This window comes from Macaca nemestrina, chromosome 17 (genome assembly GCF_043159975.1).
Source record: "Macaca nemestrina isolate mMacNem1 chromosome 17, mMacNem.hap1, whole genome shotgun sequence".
NCBI classification, from domain to species: Eukaryota; Metazoa; Chordata; class Mammalia; order Primates; family Cercopithecidae; genus Macaca; species Macaca nemestrina.
This window is the reverse complement of record NC_092141.1, coordinates 86,997,837-87,020,416: the sequence shown is the minus strand read 5'-3', so window position 1 is coordinate 87,020,416 and position 22,580 is coordinate 86,997,837. Positions and strand designations below refer to the sequence as shown.

At 39.7% G+C, this 22,580-nt stretch overlaps 1 protein-coding gene and 1 long non-coding RNA gene across 15 annotated transcripts in view; one reads left to right on the top strand and one right to left on the bottom strand.

Moving 5' to 3' along the window:
* The window catches only part of LOC105469230 (trinucleotide repeat containing adaptor 6C), a 154,243-nt gene that overhangs the window by 95,388 nt on the left and 36,275 nt on the right, over positions 1 to 22,580 (bottom strand). For all 14 annotated transcript variants that reach the window (XM_071081709.1, XM_071081710.1, XM_011720024.3 and 11 more), the window contains 2 exons: positions 12,556 to 12,655; positions 11,727 to 11,748 (listed from right to left, as the gene is read on the bottom strand). In XM_071081709.1, the coding sequence (XP_070937810.1) occupies positions 11,727 to 11,748; positions 12,556 to 12,618 (85 nt within the window). In that variant the 5' untranslated portion in view covers positions 12,619 to 12,655. Of the gene's footprint in view, positions 1 to 11,726; positions 11,749 to 12,555; positions 12,656 to 22,580 lie in introns of those variants that run through there.
* Positions 1,676 to 22,576, top strand: LOC139359256 (uncharacterized). The gene is made up of 4 exons (XR_011615200.1): positions 1,676 to 1,799; positions 8,248 to 8,312; positions 19,399 to 19,506; positions 22,455 to 22,576. It is a non-coding gene; the product is annotated as an uncharacterized lncRNA (long non-coding RNA).

The window sequence follows — 22,580 nt, the reverse complement described above, 5'->3', positions numbered from 1 at the left end:
AGCAATCCCATTATTTTTTAAATGTTTACAAAGCAAGTAGTCAAAGTGTTCTCTCCCACCCACCACCACAGGCACACCTGGTGCAGGACTCACAAGCCTGGCACACAGCTTATGCAGCCTCCCTGCAAGGAGAGCTGAGGCTAAGGATCTGGTTCCCCCAGTTACATGTGAGTGCATGTGACCTGGCAGGTACTGGCTGTGGGGGCCTGTAAGCATAGTACTGGAGACAGTGGCAGTTTCTGTGCAGGGGCCACATTGCCAACTGCTCCTTTCGTGGCTGTGAGAGACAGTGTTAGTGCTGCTTCCTGACCCCTGGTCTGCGGCAGTGGCACTGTGCTCTGGAAGCCGAGAGCCAGTGGGGCCTCTCAATTCTTCCTGGAGGTAGCAGCTCCTCAGGGAACTCTTTGGGGAGTCATTTCTGAGGGTCCATCCTGGAGTTTAGCCCACTTCAGCCCTTTCAGTGATTGTATACGCACCCAGTCCCCCATATTTTAAACCCATTTCTGCTTGTAACAGCTAGTTTCTATATTCTCCAGCCAAAATCTGGTTAAGAGTATAGACTTTTTTAGCAAGGAGTTTTATTTATTTATTATTGAGATGGAGTCTTGCTCTGTTGTCCACGCTGGAGTGCAATGGCATGATCTCGTCTCACTGCAACCTCTGCTTCCTGTCAAGCGATTCTCTTGCCTTGGCCTCCCTAGTAGCTGGGATTACAGGAGCCCGCCACCACGCCCAGCTAATTTCTGTAATTTTAGTAGAGATGGGGTTCTGACATGTTGGCCAGGTTGGTCTGGAACTCCTGACCTCAGGTGATCCACCCGCCTCAGCCTCCCAAAGTGCTGGGATTACAGGCATGAGCCACGTGCCTGGCCCAAGTAGTACACTGAAATCTTCCATCTACCTAGACAGCATCACAGGACATGGTATGAGCTAGGAATATCACTGTTTCCTTAGAATGGTATCACTGTTAAAAGGACCCTCAGTTAGAATCCCCTGGGCTGCCACCATCACTCTAAAGTATAATAACAAGTAGGTGTGAAATGGATGACAGCGGTATATTTTAAAAGTAACTTTTTATAGGTAAATGCTAACTGGGAGGGACATTTTAACCTACACATTTTAACACATCTTCTTTCTGAAATTTGAATGCACCTTACAATTGGTGTATAAACATAACAAGGTTTCCTCATTCATGCTCCACCTCTGTGAACAGGACGTTATTGAATCGATGATATGTCCTATGACTAATATCATCTCGGAACTTAAGAAACAAGCTTTTGTAAGATAAAGCATAGAACTTCTCTTATGCATGGACACCCCCACACAATGAAAAAAATTGTCAAAAATCAAGCAGTAACTCTAGTCATTTCAGAATATATATTCAAAGATTCAGAGTTTAACATTTTAAATTTAAATTTACTCAGATAGAAGATTGTTTGCAAATGTGACTACGTAAGAGAACTATTCTCTTGTGCCAACATAATCAGTGATTCCAAGGAATATTTTTGTTATTACCATTTCTTCTGCAGCCTATACAGCAGCAAACACTGTGGCGAGAAGTTGCCTTAGAACAAAGGGATGGGAGCAGAAGACAGCTCTGAGAACGGAGGGTCCATCTGCTGTGCTCATCAGCAGTCCCGGAGGGATACAAAGCGGTGCCTTCTGTTTGTTCAGTGGATGCTTCTGGCTGATGCATCACCGTGGCAACGTTTGGAGCCCAACTCAAAATGAGCACAGACACATTAACTACAAACTACATTAACTTAGTGTCTGCTGCTAATGAAAAATGCCGTTCAGAGGTATTTTCTATTCTAGCATATTATAGCTACCTCTCTAAAAGGTACTAAATGCCACTCTCAATACATCACAGATTAGATGACATAAATGTTAAAAGAAAGCAAAACTATTTTAATAATGACTATAAACAGTAAGAATCATTTCATTAAAAGGTTGCTTTGGCCCTTGGATACTCCTGCTGTAAGAAAATGTACTATTTATCATATATGCAAGTATATCTAAGTTCTTTTTAAACAACAGGCTTATTCAGAAGATCAATTTAGAAAATGTTGCTAACAACATATGTTAAAGCTGAGTAATCAAGACAGCATTAATGCACACTGGCTGTCCTATAATCTTCTCATTTGAAACACTGATCATAACACTCTCCAAGTGAGGCAACACACCGGACAAAACATTAAAAGCAAAGAAAGTCCACTGGGTGCAGAGCTTGTCAGTTCCCTTAACTCCTTCTTGACCACATCTCTTTTCATGCTAAATCATCCTGAACTGAATAAGCTCTCAGAACAAACGGCAAATCCTAAATCTCATGAAACACAGAAGATAAGTGGAATTATGTTTCAAATGTGTTCTCCCAGAACTGATAAATTGTGAAATAGCAGTAATCCTAGGATATTTTCCTTCTGAAAGTGCAGAATCCTACAACCTGCCAGAAGAGGGAGCCAAAGTTAAACGACTCCAACATTTAGTAAGACAAGGCTGGTGCAGGAGGAGAAAAATTGGCCTTATTTCAAACTGATTTGGAAAAGCCTTCTTATTCTCTTTTTTTTTTTTTTTTTTTTTTTTGAGACGGAGTCTTGCTCTGTCGCCCAGGCTGGAGTGCAGTGGTGATATCTCAGCTCACTGCAAGCTCCGCCTCCCGGGTTCACGCCATTCTCCTGCCTCAGCCTCCCGAGTAGCTGGGACTACAGGCGCCCGCCACCTCGCCCGGCTAATTTTCTTGTATTTTTAGTAGAGACGGGGTTTCACCGTGTTAGCCATGATGGTCTCGATCTCCTGACCTCGTGATCCGCCCGTCTCGGCCCCCCAAAGTGCTGGGATTACAGGCTTGAGCCACCGCGCCCGGCCAAGCCTTCTTATTCTCTTAGGCAAAAGAGCACAACTCCTCTTTGATGCCTCGCATGGTAGACCAATCCCCATCTCTCGCTTTGGCCTCACTTCATACCCTATTTCACAGCTTCCTGTTTGTTTAGTTCATGGAAAATGTCATACTCCATCCGGCCACAGGCTCTTTACAAATGCTGTTCCCTCTCTATGTAGGAGTGTTCCCTGGCCTACTTGGGTCCTGTTCACCCTTCAGATTCCATGTTGCATTACCCAGGGATGCCTTCCACAACTCCTGCCAAGTTTGGGCTCCTTTGTTGATGCTGTCACACAGTCACCATCCCAGTTAGTAAGGATACATGTATCACTGTGGTTGAGATTTATGCCCATTCCTCATAAGACTCAGCTCCATGAGAGTGGGAAGTGTATCTCTATTTTTTCTTCCCATAGCAATCAGCCAATCAGCACAGTAGGTGCAAATAGTAGGTGCTCAATAAATATCTGCTGGAACAAATGATTAGTTAGCCCACTTAGTTTCTAAGTTCTGCCTATTCTATCAATCATCACTACCCTTCCCTGTCTACCCCTGCCACTTAGCTAGTCAGCTGGAGTCTGAACTGTGCACTGGTCTAACTGCACCTGCTGCCTCCAGCCCTCTCTCTCCTCCTATTTAATTCATCTTCAATTCTGCATGTTCAGTGATCTTTCTAAAGCACAAATCTCATGATGTCACTCTCCCACTTAAAACTCTCCAACTGCTCCCACTCTGGTCTACAAGATCATCTAAAGTCCTTAGGAAGGTGTTCAAGGACTGTATGAGCCAGCTTCCCACCTTCCACCTCTCTCAAAAGAGCTGAAAAACAGTTTCAACTCTTTTCTGGGGTAGAACAGCTTGGTAAGGGTGCTCAGTTTTAATGACCTACTGGATGGGTTTAAGATGACTGGGATAAGGCAACCCTTCCTTGTCCTTGCTTTCATAGCAAATTTAGGGCACAACTGGGAGTGGCCCAGCTCTAGTATGCACTTAACTCATTCGTATCAGTATTTTCCTTTTCCAATTCTCACTTACTTTTAAAAATAGGTGTATTTTCTTATAGAGATACAAATATTTGATGAAAAGATGACCAAACCTAAATCCTTTCAGGTAGAAAGAGTGAGATAAATAAATCACAATCAACCTCACTGACCATCTGCCGGGTCCTCACTGCACCGGCTGCCACCTCACTCAGCAGCTCCTCTGCTGCCAACATTGTAAAATTTCCTTTTTGTACTTTCCTTAGAGCCTGACTTCTCACACCTGGAAGCATCTGTTCCCCTACCCGCCACTGGCCATGAAATGCTTATACTGACCTACTGATACCTGGCTGAGATAAAGAAGTTACAATGTCAGAACATTTTATTGCATTCATTTGCATATACATAAATTTGCTTATCTGCCTGGCTCTTCCCACTAAAATATCTCTTTGAGAACAGGGAACTTTTTAAAAAAAGCTTTTATTTTAGGTTAGGAGGTACATATGAAGGTGTGTTACACAGGTAAACTCATGTCATGGGGGCTTAATGTACAGATTATTTCATCACCCAGGTATTAAGCCCAGTGCCCAACAGCGATCCTTTCTGCTCCTCTCCCTCCTTCCACCCTCCACCCTTAAGTAGACCCCAGTGTCTGTGGTTTTCTTCTTTGAGAACAGGGAACTGATCTCTGCCATCTAACAGGTATTTATTAACTGTTTAAGTTAATTAATGAATTAACTAGTCATCTCTAGGTGGCAAAATGTGACTAATATTTAGCTCATTTATTAATGTAATCTTTAGTTATGCTAAAAGCTAGATAAAATATGATTCTCTTTGAAAGTGCATATTTTCTGGTATTACTATTTACAAGTAACTACACACACAGAAAGAAGGGAAATGACTGAGGCATGCAGACAACTAAGCTGTAGTGATGAGTCTTTCTGCCCAACTCTAGAGGCCAATTTACTATCAGAAACCAATCTGGAAAAAGAAAATAAATAACAATGAAAAATGGGCAAAAGACTTCAAAAGACGCTTCACCAAGAAAGATGTACAGATGACAAATAAGCACATGAAAATAAGGTGCAACATCATTAGTCATTAGGTTAATGCCAATTAAAAGTGTAATGAGATACCACTACATACCTATTAGAATGGCGAAAATTATGAAGATGACCATACCACGCATTGGTGAAGATGTAGAACTGTGAAACAGTATAAACACGTTGGGAAAGAGCTGTGCAATTTCTTGAAAAATGAAACATACACCTATCATATGCATTTACCCAAGATAAATGAAAGTATACAGCCATATAAAGACTTCTACATAAATATTCAAAGAAGTTTTACTCAATAGCTCAAAACTAGAAAAATGCAGATGTCCATGAACAGGAGAATGAAGAGGATAAACAGCTGTGATACACCTACACAATGGAACACTGCTCAGCAATAAAAAGGAATGAACTACAGATACACACTACAGCATGGATGAATTTCAAAAGCAATACACTGTGTGAAAGGGGCCAAAGGGCACAGTGTAGGAGTCCCTCAATACAATGTTCTAGAAATAAAAACTCTTTTATAGAGGCAGACAGCAGATCAGTGTTTGCCTAGAGACAGATGGGGGGAGGGTGGGGGCAGAAGAGATAGATCAGAAAAGGTCAGGAGGACACCTTCAGGGATGATGGGTGTCATCTTGATCATGGTGATGGTTTCACAGGTGAATACATGCCAACTCTTATCTAATTGTTCTGAATGTCAACGATAACTCAATAAAGTTGTTTTTAAAAAACACAGAAAAGAGCGGGCGCCTATAGTCCCAGCTACTCGGGGGGCTGAGGCAGGAGAATGGCATGAACCCAGGAGGCAGAGCTTGCAGTGAGCAGAGATCGAGCCATGCACTCCAGCCTGGGCGACTGAGTGAGACTCTGTCTCCAAAAAAAAAAAAAAAACACACACAGAAAAGAAACTGGTCTGGGTAACAAATGATTTCTTGGAAAGCAGACTGTCAGCATCGTTTAGAGTTATAAACTGTAACTTTGTCTAAACTTAGAAACTGCCTTTGTGTTTAAAGTTTTAGTGAAAAGTTATATGAAACAGAGATGTGAACTTTCACTTTGTCTGAGACTCAGGAGAAATGCCCTCGGGAGGCGCCCCCGGAGCCTTCCTTGCTCACCAGGCTCACTTCCTTTCTTTCACAATTTGTTCAAGAACTTACACGTTCATGTACCTACTTGGAGGCTCTGGCAATACATTTTTACCCTTTTGAATAACCTATATATATATTTTTTAAACGTCTCATCTTAATACATTCTTTCGTTTCCATGGAAAAAATTTAATATTTATTATATGTCCCCCTTGGAATTTAACAGTAAAATAAACACTTCAAACATAAAACAACATAGCCAAAGAAAGAAATATCCAATATTTCAAAACCTAAAAGATGCCATCCCCTGAAGATATCTCATACAATCAATTTCTTAGGCATTTCCTTCAGTCTTAAAAACATCCTAAGTGTCTAAGTTCCTTCCTAAAATTAATAATTATACTGACAACAAATACAGAATACTTATGTCTCCAGCCCCATTATGTGGCTGTAGAAAAATCATGAAAAACATATATTTCTATGTATGACTATAAAGCTGGGAAGATATGCTATAAACCTCAATTCTCACTACTTTTCATTCTGATTGATAGAAAACTTTATATGTTTAGAATGAGCCTAAGCACACTGCCAATACTTTGTGACTCTAAAACCTCCATCACTCAATTGAAGACTACCGGAAGACTACAGCTTCAACTGACTTACATTATTAACAAAAGAACCTAGAGGTTTTGTTTACCAATTACAAACTGAATGCATGGTAAAGTTTAATACCTCACTGCAAAACTGATATTATACTCTTTACAAACAAGATTAGGATACTAATTAAATGTATGAATTTAGGCTGAGCTGGTGGCTCAAGCCTATAATCCCAGCACTTTGGGAGGCTAAAGTGGGTGGATTGCTTGAGTGTGAGACCAAGCTGGGCAACACAGCAAAACCCTGTCTGTATACAAAAATACAAAAATTAGCCAGGCACTGTGGCATGCACCTGTAGTCTCAGCTACTTGGGAGGCTGAGGCGGGGGGAATCACTTAAGTCTCGGAGGTGGTGGTTGCAGTGAGCTGTGTTTGTGCCACTACATTCCAGCCTGGGTGACAGAGTTAGACCCTCTCTCTCAAAAAAAGTATAAATTCACATGTACATGACTTAAAAATCGTAATTCAGGCCAGGCGCAGAGGCTCACGCCTGTAATCCCAGCAGTTTGGGAGGCTGAAGCGGGCGGTACATGAGGTCAAGAGATTGAGACCATCCTGGCTAACATGGTGAAACCCTGTCTCTATGAAAAAATACAAAAATTAGCTAGTGGTGGCGTGCACCTGTAGTCCCAGCTACTCTGGAGGCTGAGGCAGCAGAATCGCTTGAACCTGGGAGGTGGAGATTGCAGTGAGCCAAGATCGCACCACTGCACTCCAGCCTGGGTGACAAGCAAAACTCCACCTCCAAAAAAAAAAAAAAATCATAATTCATTAATGATATGGAGCATGAACTACAATGGGTCATGAAGATATTCATTTTCATACACGGTAAGATTAACTTTGAGCTTTTTGTACGAAAACATCTACTTTATGAACTTAAATCTGGCTAAAACCACTGAATTAAATTTTCACATTTATGAGAATTATCATAGTTAATCATTAAAAAAAACCCTCACTCAATCCATGAAAATACTCAGAAAACAATACTGAAAACGTAGGCTCCCAAGTCATCACATCACAAATAAAGCTATTATTACCTGTGCCTAAATTAAGGGCAGTGCCGAAAATAAAGAAAACTGATTACTCACGATGGTCATAAAACCCATGCCAGTCGGAAGTGACACTTGGACCCCAGTTACTCCACAGAGAACTACAATGTAAAAGTTAATGGCAACAGGATTATATCTGATTCCCTTTTCCCCCAGTATGAGAGCATCAGGGTCTCACTAAGGGTAACAGGTCACCATGTTCGGCTGTCTCTTTCTTCGGTCACCAATGCAAAGACAATATTCAGTGGAATTTACAAAGGGCTAGTTTGTTTATGAATAGGCTCCCACAGAGGTTTTCAAATTGCTTGGTGCAGCTCCTTGAAGGGATAGGGATCCAGGAGTGCTAACTGTGGGGGAGCAGTGGAGAGTCCATATAAATATATATTTATGTGTATGACTTCATAGAGAGACGCATTCAAGGATGGGTAATAAACTGTTAATGGGTAAACATCTCAGGATAGAAGAATTTCAAGTGAACTTTAATTTCTCTTTAATCTCAAATTATTTTCAATGAGAATATGTAACTTGTTTTTCATCACAGGAGGGAAAACTAAGAAAAAGTTGACTACGACAAGAGTCTGAGACAATCCAGGAAAAGGCCTCCAGGTATAGAAACATGCCCAGATTCCTTAAGAGTGCAGGACATCAACCCCACTGGAGGGTCTGCAGACTCAGAGGCATAGAGGAAAATCAAGGGGGAGTCAAGAGGAGGAAACTGATGAAAGCCAAAGTGAATCAACTATTTGAGTGAAAACCCCCAGGGCTGAATAACAGTGTATCTCCCAGCTGCAGAGATAATGTGGTTCCCATCATCACATCAGGGTAGGACGGGGGGGTATGAATGTTGGCAGCACAGTGTTTCACACGAATGTACTCACTTGGCCTGAATCTTAAAAAGAAAATGACCCAAACAAAGACATCACAGGTCAGAATTTGAAAAGATAGCCAGGAACAAAATTTCTGTTTAGTGGTAATTTTACAAAGCAGACTTTCTAGAAAGCTAATTTTCAAATTTGTAGGGGGAGGGTAAGAAAGCATGCTATGTATTAGATTAAGCTATTCAAAAAAGATATATTTCTAGTTAGCTTCAGTTCAGCATTAGTCTTTTAAATAAAAATTCATAGTTCAAGTTTGATGGTTATAGCCAGATGCAAACTTTTTTTAAGTATAATTAATGCTATAATGAAGACTCATCTATTAAGAATGGATTAGAGTAGCTAATATTCTCCAGGAGAAGGTAGAGGGGTATCATAGATGAGCATGCCATATATTCTAAAACGTTCCTTGAAAATGTTTAAAACAAACCCACATTTAAAGCACTTCTATTACTGAGAAAATTAAGTCAAATATAATGCTAAATAATTGGGGCATGGCTTTATTAATACTACTAGTTGAGTGGTGTATAATACTGCAGAGCAAGGGAATTTCTAATTGATTTGGTCTAGTTTGAGCTAATTATCAAAACCAAAATTATTCAAACTTCTACACTGTTAATTGATTCAGTATATTATACAATCTAATTTATAACTGTAGCCTCTCTCTTAAGAGTATCCAACTCTTGAACTCTCTCAAATTGCTAAACACTTTCCTATATTCAAACAACGCAGGGCCTTGAGACTTTTGGGTGCTGCCTTGTGGCAAATGTGGCCCCTGCCCTCATGGACACACAATCTGGAGCAAGGGAGGGAAGTCAAAACGCTAGAATGTTAGAAAACCATCAATTTTATATGTGAACACTAATACTAGTACTATAACATGTATCATATGTACAATCAGGCCAGCCTGTGTCACCCGACAAAAGCGTCCAGTCAGAAAGTTGGAACCAGTATTTCTCAGGCAATGAATTTTGGTTTGAATCAGTGATAATGAAGAGTCTGAGAAAAACGTAAACCTTGATGCTGCTAATATTCATCAATGAATTACCTAGCAGTACTGTTAAATTATTTGTAATTCAAAAAGCCTCTTTTGTTTGGAAAGACATTAATTATTACTACAACCCATTCTAAGGCTAGCTAGTAGTTACTGATAAACTGTACCCAAAGGAACAGTATTTTAGAGGATACAGAAGGATAAGAGAAAAATCCAGTAGCGTTTGGAGTTACCAATGAAAATTCTCAACAGAGGCCGGGCATGGTGGCTCACGCCTGTAATCCCAGCACTTCAGCAGACCAAGGAGGGGGCGGATCATTTGAGGTCAGGAGTTCAAGATCAACCTGGCCAACATGGTGAAACCCTGTCCCTACCAAAAAATACAAAAAATTAGCCAAGTGTGGCCATGCACGCCTGTAATCCCAAATTACAGGGTGGGGGTGGGGTGATGCTGAGGCAGGAGAATCACTTGAACCTAAGGGTGCGGAGGTTGCAGTGAGCCCGAGATCACGCCACTGTACTCCAGCCTGGGCAACAGAGCAAGGCTCCATCTCAAAAAAAAAAAAAAAAAAAAAAAAGGAAAAGAAAATTCTCATCAGAACAGTAATAGAAAATAATAGCTCTGCATAAAGTGGTGGGACAATGTAATTCACAATCACTATTCAGTAATACGCAATTTGTCACTACTTGAGGAGAAAACAATGACAATGATGAAGAATATAGCTGGTACTAAATCAGACTGAAAAATTCAAAATGTTAAAACAAAACAAAACAAAAAAGAAATGGATGATCCAGAACAGTTAATTCTATATTTTGAAATGACAATAGTAAGAAACCATTGTTTTTCATTCAAGATCATAAATTCATACACAACTATGTACCATAACCCTTTAGAACCCTTCTGGAAAAGTGTTATGTAAATTCACAGTGCTTCTGAGAGTATAAGAGAGAAAAATGTCCTCTTTGCTATGCTGCTCATGTGACTCTAGTCTAGAGGCTTGGAGACCTGGGCTCCCTCAAGTCTTGTTTTTACCATTAACTGGTTCTTAAGCAAGAACCAGCCTCTTAATTCACACTAGGAGATGATCTGTAAACGAATTCCTTTCCTGTTCAACTATGAAGTTCAAATGAGATAATATATATAACCTTAACTTTGAAAACTATGAATGTCTCACAAAAGCACAGTATTACCTGTGAGAGTGCATGTGTCTACATGTACAGTTGTGTACATGTGATGGTCCAGTGGAAAATAAAAACTTCAGAATAACAGTTATAGTAAACCTGTACTGAGCACCAGTTATATGGTAGGTACTGAGCCATTTTCCTGCATGATCTCAATTAGTCTTTTTTCTTTTACATTTTATTTTTAATTGACAAATAATTAGTATTAAGTCTTTGTAACAGCTTTATGAGGTATGAACCATTCACTACCTTTCTCATTTTAAATACGAGATACCTGAAGCCTAAAGAAGTGAAGTAACTTGTCCCAAATTAAACAGAGCTAGTGTATGTGACTCCTGAGTGTATGCTCTTAACCACTGGGAAATAACTAAACATACAGGTATAAAATGAAGAGGCTTGGAGTGTGGCTTTCCGTTTGTTCATTCTGAATCTCCAGCACATCACAGGAGTGCCTGAGTTACAGCGAGAAATGTGTGTGTTTCCACCAACACCTTTTATGATAACCAGCAAATTCTGGACTTGAAGGATAAAAAGAGAAATCTTTTACATATCAATAAGCAAAGAGGGAATCCAGAAAGAATGTACCCTTTTTATTATAAAGGATAGTTGGCAATGAGAAACTGGAACCTTAAAAAAATGCAGACATCCTTTCATTGTTCCTATTCAAACTGAATCAACTTTATCAGTTCAATCCTGTTTGGTGGAAATCAAACCAAAAGAAAATGTAAAAGCATTGCTTGGAAAGCCAATATAACATTCTTCAGGCATTTCTGATTAACCAAATGCCAATGAGATGTGGATGTAAAACCAGTGATAAATGAGGAATTTCACAATGAATAATAAAAAATAGTTTCAAAGGCAGGCTTAGATTCTCGTTTTTTAACTATCAATTAAAAAAAAAAAGTCATCCTGACCATAAAAATTTTGGTACCACCATATATGTACCCCCCTAAACATAAATAAACTTACCTTTGGTTTTTTGATCAGCAGCCTGAAAAAAAAAAAAAAAGAAACTCTTTAGGAATAATGTGTAGAATGTACACATCTATGAAAGTTTATAAGCAAACTTTTAGTATTGAAAATTTTTAAAATGAGTTTTTGCCCAGTTAATTTATGACAATTTATTAGTGGGAAAAATGTGTAACTGTCTACATGCCGTTGATTTCATATCAATATTAATCTAAAGGCACAAAATTCTATCTGGAGCTCATTTAAACTCTGTAATTTTAACAGGCTCTAACAGGTATACAGTTTAAACTACAAGATACATTAAACTAGGTAAGAACAAGACAAATGGCATAACTTGGTATTTTAAATGCCAAAAAATTCAAGCTTGACTATAAAGTTTACAGTAGGGCTTTTATTTTTAATTTTTACTAATAGGATTCATAAAAGAACATTTGCCAAAGCTGCAAAAACAAACAAACAAACAAACAAACAAACAAACAACATTTCTAGCTTTTCTAATAAGATCAGTTGAATGGCCCTTTCTTCATTTATTAGACATGGTTGTTCAGGACAGTTCATTTTAAGTAGAACAACATGGACACATGTTACTACCAGCAACTAAAACACAGCTTCCTTAAAACACAGCTCTAACACTTCCACTTCCAAGTTAGACATTTATGGTTGTCACCTGTATTTATTTCACTGGTAGAATATCTATTATTTGATAATTATAGACTTGGCGTATTGATTTAAAATGTAACAGAATGAAACCTTGTCATGTAATGGCTATGATGATGCAAATGAGACACACAATGATACAAAGACAATGAAGTAGGAACTTCAGCCAAACCTTTTTCTGAGCACCTTCCTTCTTTTTCTTTTCTTCCTGCTTTTTCTTTTTCTTTTCTTCCATCAAACGTTCCTCTTCTTGTGTTTCTTGCTCTTTCTCCCTATTAAATACAAAGAAAACTAGTATAAGTTTGATGATCATGTTAAGTCAAACAATGAAAAAGTATTAGCTGCTTCAAGTCTTAAGTCAGAATTTCGCATATGGAATACAGAAGGACCCTCTGAAAAGGTGCTAGAAAGGGACACTTCCCTAACAGCACTGCAGGTTGCCCTGACTTCTTCAGTAGCCAGCTGTCTCATTCATTCAGCCCACATTGTTGAACACTAACCCATCATCAGGCATTGCTGGGGATAAAGGCATGATATGGAGTAAGATAAACTCCTACACTCAAATAGTCTGTATTTGAGAAACACAGACCAGTATTACTCAAAGTACTATCTCAGGGACCACCATCATTAGAATCATCAGGGTACCTATTAAAAAACATAGATTCCTAGTTTCCACCTTAGCAAAACCAAATCAGAATCTTTGGAGGTGATTCTTATGCACGCTATAATTATGTTTGTTTGATAAGCCAATTTTATTAAAAATAAAGATTCCACACAGCATGGTGAGCTAGTATAAAGATACACTGGGACACAACATAGAGCAATTCTGCTCAGAAGGGGTCACAGCAGCCTATGAGCTAGTGCTGAAAACCTGTAAAGGAGTTTGGCTGGATAGGGTGTTATGTCAGTGACCGAGTCATCGACTATTTGCTCCAAAGTCACCCTTAAACACTTGCTCTGCAATAATGACGGAGTTCCTTTAAACAAATCTCCTTTCAGTGAGTACAACATGGAGCTTTCTCAGTAGAGGGCACCCTAGGGACACTGCAGGACGAAGGTGCCCTTCTGCTGTTTCTAGCTGCTGGGGGAAGTGGGGGTAGGCGTGTGGGTGTGAGGCCACCCTGCAACGGCTCCAGCCATGGGCCCAGCATGGGCGGTTTCTCAGCAACCTTGTGGCTCTGGTGTGGTCTAGTGTCATCTTCTCATGACCATATCAACACAGACACTGTGGGCTCAGGTCTTCTGTCACTCACCCCATCCACAGATTTGTCCCTTGTGATCCTCCCTAGCCTTGGGGAGGGGCCTCCTTCCAAAGTTGGTCCTTCCCTGGACACTTTCCTCAGGCCTAGGTACCATATAGTTTTCTATAGCTACCCTTTTATCACAGTTTAATTATTCCTTAAATCAAACTTTCCTTGTCTATATCACTGTGTAGTTTCTAAATCCTAGTTGGACCCAGACTGATACAGACAGGAAGGATTTAACACACTATGGAGAAGTAAAAACATACACAAAAGTCTTAGCAAAACATCATCATCCACCCATGAATGTTTTGAATTTATTAATTTTGGAGTTTTTAATTTGTAAATGTGTTTTCTATACAACTACATGCATAAGGAATTTCAATCTAGTGTCAGCTAATCCATATTTAAATAACTATCATAAGAAAAATTTAAATTACATGGTGGTGGGTGTGTCTTAATGAATATTTTTCTTTAAACAGTGGTTCTCAGTCTTTGTCCTTCAGAATTACCTGAAGAGCTTCAAAAATCTCCAATGGCTGCAACCCATGCCAGGGAAATCTCTGGGAAAGGAACTTGAGCACTGGCAGTTTTAAAGCTTCCAGATGTGACTCCATTTTCAATCAAGGTTGAGAAAACACTGTTTTTAAAGGAGGTGTGCACGTGTATCCAGTTTGGAAAATGATTATTCATTATATTAGATGATACCTTCCAGGGATGTTTTCATGCTAAAAGGCACAGAGACACCAAGAAATCTGCACTTATAGCCTTCTTATAAGGGACAGGCAACCCCTGTGAGTGATGGTTTTGCTATTATCAGGCTGAAGCTAAAATCTAGGGAAAAAGTGAACAAAAACCAAGCACATAGTAACTGGCCACTGCTATTGTTATATTTCCTTAATCTACAGCACAATAAGACCCTTAAGCTACCTCCCAATATTACACTTAATAAAGTAGACAATATAAGCTAACTTTTAAAAGATATTTAATAAATGGAATAAACATGATTTTTGCTTAATTCTATTAATCTACAAATTAGTTAGAGCTAGCTATTCCCTCAGCAACACAGTTCAGATTTTACTTTAATGGTAAAATAGAATGTTGTAAATAAAGAACCCAAGTAGCCATGAGATCTCACACTTTCTTACCTGTGTTCATGTTTATATGACAAAGCCTAATTCAGATACTTGCTCTTTAACAAAGTTTCTCTAATGTCCCCCTAGCTGCTTAGCAGTAATCTCTTCTAGCTCCAATCCTGTGTTCAATTTCTGCTATTTTTCATTAATAATTTTTTAAAATATCAACATCTAATCACATTTTTACTTTATAAATAGAGTTTTGGGTATCTTTAAGAAACTTCTATGACTATTTTTCACTTAATGATATACTGCAGTATGCATGGGGAGGCTAAGTTTGTTCACATCTCTACATGATACACTTAATGCTGCTATTTCTTGATTCATTTTTAATTTTTATTTTTTTGAGAGAGAGTCTCACTCTGTCACCCAGGCTGGAGTGCAGTAGCACAATCTTGGCTCACTGCAACCTCTAACTCCTGGGCTTAAGCTATCATCCGACCTTGGCCTCCCGAGTAGCTGCGGTTACAGGTGGGCGCCACCACACCCAGCTAATTTTTGTATTTTTGTAAAGACGAGGTTTCTCCATGTTGCTCAGGCTAGTCTCAAACTTCTAACCTCAAGTGATCCACCCACCTCGGCCTCCCAAAGTGCTGGGATTACAGGTGTGAGCCACCAAATCCGGCCTAATCTGAGACCTTAACAGTTTAATTCCTGTAATGATGACTGTGGATTTGGCTCTTATATCACACTCATCACTATTTTTAGTTAAATCAATAAACGGCATCTACTTTATAAAGAATATGCAAATGTGGTTGGGTGCTGTGGCTCACGTTTGTAATCCCAGCACTTTGGGAGGCCGAGGTGGGCAGATCACTTGAGACCAGCCTGGCCAACATGGCAAAACCCCATCTCTACTAAAAATACAAAAATTAGCCGGACGTGGTGCTGCCTGCCTGTAGTCCCAGCTACTTGGGAGGCTGAGGCAGGAGAATCACTTGAACCGGGAGGTGGAGGTTGCAGTGAGCTGAGATCACACCACTCCACTCCAGAGGGAGACTCCATCTAAAAAAATATGTAAATGTTTGCTACAGAACTACGTAGTATACTGTGATTACATTTTATTTTTTGTGTAACTTTTTTCTACAGCTCCAAATTGTTCCTTCTTTTCCTCTGTTTTCCTGGCAAAAATTGTTTTTGTTTTTTATGCCTCTCTTCTCACCTCAAGTTAAAAACAGCACTCTTAGACCCCCTTTCCAGAGGCTTCAGCGCAGCTCTGTCTGGGGTGGGAGCACTCTGCTAGAGCTTTCTTACAGCCTGAAGTTACATTTCTTTGTAGTAAAATAGATATTACGTAACACTTACCATCTTAAGCATTTTAAAATATAAGTTCATTAGTGCTACATTCACATTGTTGTACAACCAATCTCCAGAACTCTTTTCATCTTGCAAAACTGAAACTCTGTCCCTATTAAACAGCAACTCTCCATTCCCCTCTCCCCAGCCACCACTCTACTTTGTCTCTATAAATTTGACTACTCCAGGGACCTCACTGTGGTTCTGAGTTGCAATTCCTTAATGTTTAGTGACATTGAGCATCTTTTCATATGTAGTTGGCCATTTGCATATTTTTTAAGGAGTCTATAGTTATTCTCTTATCATAAAACTTCCGTTTGGATCACTGCATGATTTCTATCCAACCCAGGCTGATACAGTGGAAAGGTGGAACAGATTAAGCAGGAGCAATGGTACATATAACAGACATCATCACCCACCCATTAATGTTGATACAAATTTCTTAACTCAGTCATCCCATGACTACTTCTCCTTGATTTACTCCCTCAATTCGGTGAAAAACATTCAAGTATCTTTTCCAGAAAGGGTGGGGGGAAGTCAATTTTTAGAGGCAATGCATGTCTAAAGATAGTTTCAGGGTACCTTTCTATGTGACTGGTGGCTTGGCTTGGCTGAGTATAAACACTCCAGGCTGAAGGTCAGTTTTGAAGACCTGGTGTCACTGTATGCTAGCATCCAGTCACATTCAAGAGAAATATGATGTCATTCTGCTTTTCAGTCCTTTTTAGGTGATTTTTTTTTCTTTTTTTAAGACAGGGTCTTGCTCTCTGACCCAGGTTAGAGTATGGCTCACTGCAGTCTCAACCTCCTGGACTCAAGTGATCCTCACCTCAGTCTTCTGAATAGCTGGGACTACAGGTGTGCGCCACCACGTCCAGCTAATTTTTAAATTTTTCGTAGAGATGGGGTCTTGCTATGTTGCCCAGTCTGGTCTCAAATTCCTGGGCTCAAGCAATCTCCTGCCCTGGCCTCCCAAAGTGCTGGGATTACCAGGGTGAGGCACCAAGCCTGGCCATGCTTTATTTTTTCCACTTGATCCCTAGGGTTCTGAAATTCCAGGGTGATGTGTCTTTTCTCCCCCATTATTTGTGTGTGGCATTTGGCTGATGCTTTTAGCTCATACCTTTCAGTTCTTTATTTTCTTGAAAACACCTTCCTTCTGTTTCTAAATAACAACATACTGAACCTCCTGGATTGATCACCTGTAACTGTGTGGTTTCTCTTATGTTTTCTACTCTTTTTTAATTGGGGATTCTATCTTGAGGGTGCTTGATTCAACTTGATCTTCTAATCCTTCTGCTGAGTTTTTTATTGTGATGTTTAAAATTGTTAACTTTCTTGTGCTCTTGAATGCTCCTTTTCCACAACACCCTCTTCTTGTTTTAGGTAAGCAAAATCATCTCTATTATTTTCTCTGAAAATCTTCTAAGTTTTCTGCATATCTTTGTTCCTTCCCTGGATGCCTCTTCCCTTAGATTCTCTCTGATCTGAAAGCCTTTCCACAACTCTGTAGTAATCCTTGGTTGTCTGTTCAGGCACTGAAATACCAATTAGGGGCTTTGTATGTATGGGCTGGATTTCCTCCACGGTGGGTTCTGCTTTAGGGATATTAGGTAGGGAACTGGCTGTTTTACTAGCGCAGCCTCAAATGCCAAAACATGCAGTTTCCCCCCGATCACCAGGGTGCTATAGCATTAGCTAATAGACCCTAACCACCCAGAATTGCTCCACTGCTAAAATTTTAGATGACACTATCCCACAATCTGACCATAACTTCCTATTGTTATCACTATTTCCACAGCACCTATTTTTTATCCTCACTGAATCTTCCCATTTCCTGACTCTTCCTTTTTCTTCTAAGCTATTTTAATCACTTCTTTTCCTACAGAGTCTACACCTCAAACCCATCTCATATGTTCACTAATTCAATCACTGAGGAACTACACAACTAACATGCGCTATTTGTTGTAGTAACCACCAGGGACGAAAAGAAGGATGGAGGGAGGGAGGTGGGGACCGATTCATGTAATAAGTATTTTCTGAATAAAAGCTTTGTTTATTTTTGTAAACAGAGATGGCATTGTACTATGTTGTCCAGGCTAGTCTCGAACTCCTGGCCTCAAGTGATCCTCCCAAAGTGCTGGGATTACAGGTGTGGGCCTCTGTACCCAGCCTGAACAATAGCTTTATAAGTGCTCTGGGATTATAGCAGGAAGCAAGATAAGAATACATACACTTTCAAGGATATTTACATAAATGAGTAAAACAAATTATCGCTATTACGACGACAACAAGTACAAAATGCAGTGAGAATGTGACAAGATGAACATCTGCATCTGTCTGGGCACTGGCCTCCTGCTTAGGCTATTTTTCTGTTACAGTTGGGGAGCCAAATGTCCTGGCTTTAAACAAGATTATGAGCTTCCTCCGGCCTCTGGGCTATAAGTGCCTTGGTAGGAGGACTCTGTCTCTGCGGCCCTGAGAAGAATCTGTTACCCTTTAGGGCATTTCTGGTACCAATTTCTGGTATATAATCTCAGCTGAAATTTACGGTGCAGAAAATCTGTAAGTTTCTCTTTCAAGGAAAACTTTATTTTCTGATATGATCAAGTAGTATTTAAAAAGTTACTGTCTACCTTGCACAGTAAGATTATAAATTTGGATTTGAAAAGTGTTTTCACCTACTAAAAGAAGAAAAAAACAAATGTATCAATTAAACGGAGAGTCAATTCATATTTTTTCTAAGTTGTAAAATAAATTTATAAGTCAAGAAGCAAGGAGAATAAAGAATAAAGAAAAGGAATGGCAAGGCTGGGAGAATTTTACTTTTTAATCACAGAACATTTTCTTTTTAAAATTACGTTTAAATATACATGATCAACATACATTTGTAAATATAATCTTATCGTGCTTTTCCCCCCAGGACAATATTTGCTTTCCTGTTGCTGACATGCTTGGCATCCCTTACCCACTCTTTCTCCCCCTTCCATATCCATGTCAAATATCTCCTCCCCATGATGACCCACATTAAAACCACCTCATTCATATCTTTCCGTTTTTGTCCCTGCTCGTGTAACTGTATGAAAACATAAATACTTATACATTTTTACAAACATTTTATTGGATCATTGTTGGCATAACTGGGATTATGTTATAGAAACTTTTTTGCATCTTGCTGTTCTCATTCAATACTTGCAGGGAAGGAGGATCTCCCTTCTCTCTCCCTCCCCCTACTGAGAGGTCCAATCTGTTATTTCTAATGGCTCCATAATGTACCATGGGGCAAATGTTATCATATTATTCAGTCATTCTTCTATTCATACATATTCACTTCCTTTCCAGTTTACTGCCACTGCAAAGAACTCCAACTGCCCTACCCAGCTCTGCTGAAGAGAACAGCATCCCTTCGATTGGTGTTTCAGCTTATGTTTCAGGAGCAATGGGAACTAGGTAAGGAGGAAATCTGATATGGGCTCAACTGCTGGGCCCCGAGCAAGTCTGAAGGGCCAAATTGGATATAAATTACTATATCTCATATGGTGAGGCATACTATAATGGATCCCTCTGTACTGAGTTTTATTAGGAAGAAAACGTTTTTTAATAACATGGGTTTTCCATTTGTTTCTTTTATTCTCAAGTAATTTAGCAAACACAAGATTAGGAGGCTCTGGGTAGAAAAAGGAGCAACACTCATATTTTGGAGGCAACTAGGAGGAGGAAGGGGTGAGAAGAAGATTTCCCACAAATGGGCCTCTGTGGGTATCATTTTGGTGTTTCTAGTTAAACTGTAGATTTTCCCAGAGAAACAATGATTTACTTTTGTTTCAGAGGGTCTGATGGAGAAAGAGAAATAATGATTCAAAAGGTGAAATTATATAGGTAGACTGGGAATCCAGTCACCTCATGCAAAACTATTCTGGATGAAAAATGTTACAAATTACCAGTCTTTTTGTTAGTTGATTACTTCCTATATTTGTAAAAGAAGAAAATTCAATAAAAGAGGGCAGGGGCCTATTTTTGTCTTTGAGGTTTAGTTATCAGACATTGTAAATGATGTTTCTCATCCTTAGTTTCACCTACAAAGAACACCATTGCCTATATACTCTGAAGTTATACTGGCTAGACTTCAATGTCATGTCATCAAAATATTCACTAATTTGTGTGTGGGAGAAGGAGAGAGAGTGTGTGTGTGTTACATGCCACTATTTTGAAACTGACTAATTCTATTAGAATTTCCTTTCACTGTTTATGTTAGGAAGGGCTGGTAAAATGTTATCAGACAAAATTAAAAAGAGAAGGGATGGAAATGGTATGCTATGCACTTGTCATAGAAATAGTTAAGGTCTTAATTTATTCAACATGTATTTGACTACCTGCTATGTGCCTGGTACTGACACCTACAATAGAGAGAAACCCCATCTTTCTCAGCAGAGGACTAAAAAAAGGAGCACCCGTGAGCTGGACGTATCCCAGGAGAGTCAGGGATCCCAGAGAGAAATCAGCTAGAAAAGGGAATCCCCCAATTCTGTGTACAGACCTTCACCATTTTGGGCTTACCTTTGAGTTATGCATTTATGCGACAGACCCAAAACAGCAGAACAAAGGCTGTGAGATATGAACTACGATGACAACACCCCCCTCCCCCAAGCCTCAGACTAACTCCTACATGTGGGCCAGGTCCAAAGCAGCATAGTGAGAGCCTAGTACTGAGCTGACATTAGAAGCCTTGAACCCACCCAGGCTGACTGCCTACTAAAACAAAAACAATACAACAAACCAGCATTTTCTAGAGGAGTCTGATAGTACTAAGAGTCTATATGGCATATTCAAAACGTCCAGGATAAAGTCCAAAATATCTCCTCATACAAATATCTCCTCATACAAAGAACCAGACTTTGTAGCCAACTATCAGGGCAAAAGACAACAGACGTCAATGGCCAGACGACCCAAGTTTTGGAATTATCAGACAATGGTTTCAAAGCAGTTATTATAACTATGCTCCAGGAGGCAAATAAAGATAAATACACTTGAGTAAACAAATAAAAATTTAGAACTAAAAAACTAAAATATCTGAATTTAAAACATAATTGGATAGGCTCAAGAGAAGAATGGACATGAAAGAGGAAAGAGTATGTCAACTTAATAGAGAAATAAAAATTACTGAATCTGGAAAACAAAGAGACTAAAAAAATGAACAGAGCCTCGGGGACCTGAGGGATAATACTAAAAGACCCAACATTCATGTCACTGGAGGCCCAGAGGTGGAGAAGGAACATCAGTGAAGAAAAAAAATACATAAATTTATAAATTCAAAAAGCTCTGTGAATACCAAACAAGATAAACTCAAAGAAAACTATACTTGGATATAACAGATACTAAATGTAAGCAGCCAAACTCAAAAGGCTATGTTGCGTAGGGTCCATTTATTTATTTATTTATTTATTTATTGAGACGGAGTCTCACTCTGTCACCCAGGCTGGAGTGCAGTGGCCGGATCTCAGCTCACTGCAAACTCCGCCTCCCGGGTTCACGCCATTCTCCTGCCTCAGCCTCCCGAGTAGCTGGGACTACAGGCGCCTGCCACCTCGCCCGGCTAAGTTTTTGTATTTTTAGTAGAGACGGGGTTTCACCGGGTTAGCCAGGATGGTCTCGATCTCCTGACCTCGTGATCCGCCCGTCTCGGCCTCCCAAAGTGCTGGGATTACAGGCTTGAGCCACCGCGCCCGGCCTTGGGTCCATTTATATAATAGTCTGGAAAAGGCAAAATTGTAGGAACTGAAAATAGACCAGCAATTATCGGCGGGAGGAAGGGACTGGCTACAAAGGGGCAGTGCAAGGGAGTTGTTCTGTTGGGCGACGGAATTATTCTGCATCTTCACATGATGATGGTTATATGGTTGTATGCATTTGTTAAAACTCACGTTAACTGTACACCAGAGAGTGAATGGTACTACAAGTAAACTTTAAAAAGTGAATAAAAGGAATGACAGAAAACAAAATTTAAAAAAATTATAAATGGTTATGGTGGGAAGGGTTCAGGAGAATATTGAATCCTTCCCTCATGTCTTCCCTCCACCCTGATTCCCGGCCTGATGAGAAGTGGTTTCAACGAAGTGAAGACAGTATGTGTTGGGGGCATTGAGGAGGGCGCAGGGCTAAAGATAAAGGTCTTTGTTAACCAGAGGACCATGCACCATAAGGCTCGGGGGAAAGATCTGGAGAAAAGGATGAGGAAACTTCAGAGCAGCACTGGGATTTGATTACTAGTTAGGAAGAGATGACAGCAGGGACATATACTTTGGAAGGATGGTGAAGAATCACGGAGATCAAAGAGAGGTATGACAAAATCAGTTGGTCTCAGGTATTTCAAAGGAATCCTGATATTATTTTCATTTTAGAGTTAATACAGATTTCAGCCCAGATTTAATTATCGGGACTCACTATCATGGCTAAAATGAAACAAGACAAAGCCCAGCAGCCCAGTATGGAGTTACTGCAGCCTGAACTGACCGAACTTCTTAAGA